Here is a 3360-nt window from a genome sequence, read left to right as displayed (position 1 = left end):
GGAGTTCAATCTCAACACAGTTTTGTTATAAAACAGAAAGCGAAAGAGAAACAGACAAATGAAGAAGAAAATGAAGAAGAAGAAGGTTCCAAATTGTGGCAACCCAAAATGGCAAGATCAACCACAGCATCAAAGATGGTCAGCACCAGTGAACCTCTTTCAGAAAGCAGCAGTTCTATAGAATCGACAGAGGATGCTGCCACTCAAATGAGTGACCCTCACAGCTCTAGCAGAAGATCCAGAATAATATCACAGTCTTCCTCGAAATTCCGAAGAAATTCGGATGTGGTTTTTTGTAAGTTGTTTTTATCATTATCAAGTGTTGCTGTCGTTGTTGTTGTTGGTGGTCGTGGTGGTGGTAGTGGTGACGACAACGATGATGCTGATGATACAATGTATTTCCTTCAGGCAAGAAGACAAGAAATGCCTCAAAGAAGTTCTCCATTGAAAGTGCACAGGGTGGAACCAAATCTGTTGTGGGCTTACCAAAAAGATCAACTGCGATGTCCCACTCAATGAGTCAAGATACCAAAAAGAAAGATCCCATTCCAACATTCATTAAAACATCTCCTAATCGGTAAGTTTCTTTAAAAACTGGCATCCATTCAGAATATTCAATAAATGATTCTTGAAAGATTGTAAATTTGTTGGGTCAATTTAATAAAGGACTGGTTTATAAATAGAAGAGGTTTGGGAGTGGCAGCATGGTTAGGAAGATTGCTTCACCAACCATGTGGTCTCAGTTTCAGTTCCACTGTGCAGCACCTTGGGCAAGTGTCTTCTACTATAGCTCAGAGCTATTGTAGAGGATAAATTTCTGGCCCTGTGCCAAAATTTGAAACCATTATTATTATTATTATTGAGTGAGAGAGCAGTGCATGCCATCTAAGTGACAATGGGGTACAAATATATGAAGCCCAGTATACCCATCATGACTACCCATCTGATAAGGGTACACAAGGCACATGCATCACAACCATATGTCTCTTGATTTTTTGACCTGTTTGTTCTGCATTTTAGTTCACACTTGATTTCTATTCTATCTGTTTCACACTTGTTTCACTTGGGAACAATCTTTATGCTCAATTTTCTCTGCATCATGCCTTAAATTTACTATTCTTTCACACTCTTCTGACACTTGTAAGGTTACGGGTTGATTTTGTTCCAGCTTAGCAAGAATTCTTATTCTTACTTCTGTGTCTTTTCCCTGAGTAAATACAGGCACTTGAACATCATCATCATCATCATCATCATCGTTTAACGTCCGCTTTCCATGCTAGCATGGGTTGGACGATTTGACTGAGGACTGGTGAAACCGGATGGCAACACCAGGCTCCAGTCTAATTTGGCAGAGTTTCTACAGCTGGATGCCCTTCCTAACGCCAACCACTCAGAGAGTGTAGTGGGTGCTTTTACATGTCACCCGCACGAAAATGGCCACGCTCGAAATGGTGTCTTTTATGTGCCACCCACACAAGCCAGTCCAGGGGCACTGGCAACGATCTTACTTGGCTTGCCGGGTCTTCTCACGCACAGCACATTTCCAAAGGTCTCCTGGCATTAATTTGTCCAGTTTGAACTGTTAACTCTGTTAACTCTGCCAGCATATGTGATGTAGTCCTCCTTATTGTTCTTTTCTAAGTTCAAACATTTCCAGCATGAATTGAACAACAAGATTTTCTTGCTAAAAATTTTACACAATATGTCTATTGTATTTTTAAAGTTTATGTCAGAAGGTTTTTTTGGGGAGTATGTAATTGCTACAGCCAGTTTTCTTAAGATTAGACGCATTTTCATATCGTCATCCTAATCTTTGCACTCTTTATTGAAGATCTGTTTGTATTTTCTGTTGTATGCCTTGAAGGTAACTCTTTTGTCTGGTTCATACTTAAATTCCGTTATTGAGTTGGTAACATAATCTGGTGAGAACATCTTGTCAGCATTTTTTGATGACTTACTATTCATTGACTGTTGCATTTGTTGCTGTAATAATAATTGTTGTTGTTGTTGCTGTTTTTGAACTTGATCAAACCAGCCAACAAATCTTCCATAATTTTACGATTTTGTATAGCATAAAATTCACACAAAAAACTATTGTGAGTTTCATAACTCCTTCAGAGTTTGTTTAATCTTCATGAGTTTATTAGTTCCTTGTCGCCACTATTGTAATCCTCTGTCGGACTGTTATAATACCCATTCCAGTATAGCAGTATAGTTAGACAAGTAAGACACAACTATCTATCGACTGTCTACCTGACTGACACCCCGGTCTACTTGACATCACAGTATTTATAACGACTAGCACATACCACTTGTCACGTGGCAGGGGTCGTTCTATTATTATTATTATTGCCATAACATTTCAGCAAGTTTTGTTGAACTACTGCTATTGTGCCTGATGGTGTCATTCTATCAAAACAGGAATGCAGGATTTCTTCATTCATATTTTGAATTTCTGTGTTCTGCAGCTGTTTTCATTTTACATTTTGAACTTGAAAAAGACAGACGATCTGTAGAAATATTGTTCAAACTGTTAAATAAACAGTCTATTACAAATTGCATTGCACTCTTCGTATTGTCTATTTACCTTTATGAAGGGTTGCAATCTTTGTTGTTGTTGTTGTTGTTGCTGTTGCTGTTGCTGCTGCTGTTGTTGTTGTTGTTGTTGTTGTTGTTAAAATAAGTACCTCCCCAAAAATTTCAGGGCTTGGCCTATAGTAGAAAGGACTACTGCTACTGCTGCTACTACTACTACTACTACTACTACTACTACTACTACTACTACTACTACTATACAGTAAACTTTAGGAGTATTCTTGATGACAAAATCAGTGTTAGACTATCTCGGGCTTTTGGAAAACTTTACTATCAATTGTGGGATGAACATGGTGTCAATTTGAAAACTAAAATTAGTGTATACATATCTTGTATTTTGAGCACACTTTATATGAGATAGAAGTATGCACTCCCTACTACAGACATATAAAGAAACTTGAAACCTTTTACATGTGCTGTTTGCACAATATCTACAGCATAAAAGGGCAAGATGAGATACTGAATGTCAAAATCTTAGAAAAATATAATGTCTGCAATATCAAAAGCATGCTGGTGAGAATTTAGATGGATAGGACATGTTGTTCAAGTGAAAGATGATAGCATTCCAAAAATTCTTTTGTACAGCTAACAAGTAGAGGAATTAATTGCACAGTAAAAGAAAACACCATATATGGATAAGTTAAAACAATTAATGTTAATTCTCTAAATGAAGTATTAACAGTAACTGCACGATAAAGTGTAGTATATTGCCACTTAAGTGTGGCTGACCCCTAGGGGTGGATGTTACTGTTGCTTTTAGCAATT

The 3360-nt window shown here is 37.5% G+C and overlaps 1 protein-coding gene across 1 annotated transcript in view; it reads left to right on the top strand.

Moving 5' to 3' along the window:
* Positions 1-6: 6 nt before the first annotated feature.
* The window catches only part of LOC128250507 (uncharacterized), an 18559-nt gene continuing 15205 nt past the window's right edge, over positions 7-3360 (top strand). The window contains exons 1-2 of the mRNA XM_052975652.1: positions 7-295; positions 409-577. Of these exons, the coding sequence (XP_052831612.1) occupies positions 109-295; positions 409-577 (356 nt within the window). The 5' untranslated portion in view covers positions 7-108. The remainder of the gene's footprint in view (positions 296-408; positions 578-3360) is intronic.

The sequence above is a fragment of the Octopus bimaculoides genome, chromosome 22, assembly GCF_001194135.2.
Source record: "Octopus bimaculoides isolate UCB-OBI-ISO-001 chromosome 22, ASM119413v2, whole genome shotgun sequence".
In the NCBI taxonomy this organism is placed as follows: domain Eukaryota; kingdom Metazoa; phylum Mollusca; class Cephalopoda; order Octopoda; family Octopodidae; genus Octopus; species Octopus bimaculoides.
This window is presented reverse-complemented; position numbering and strand designations above follow the sequence as displayed.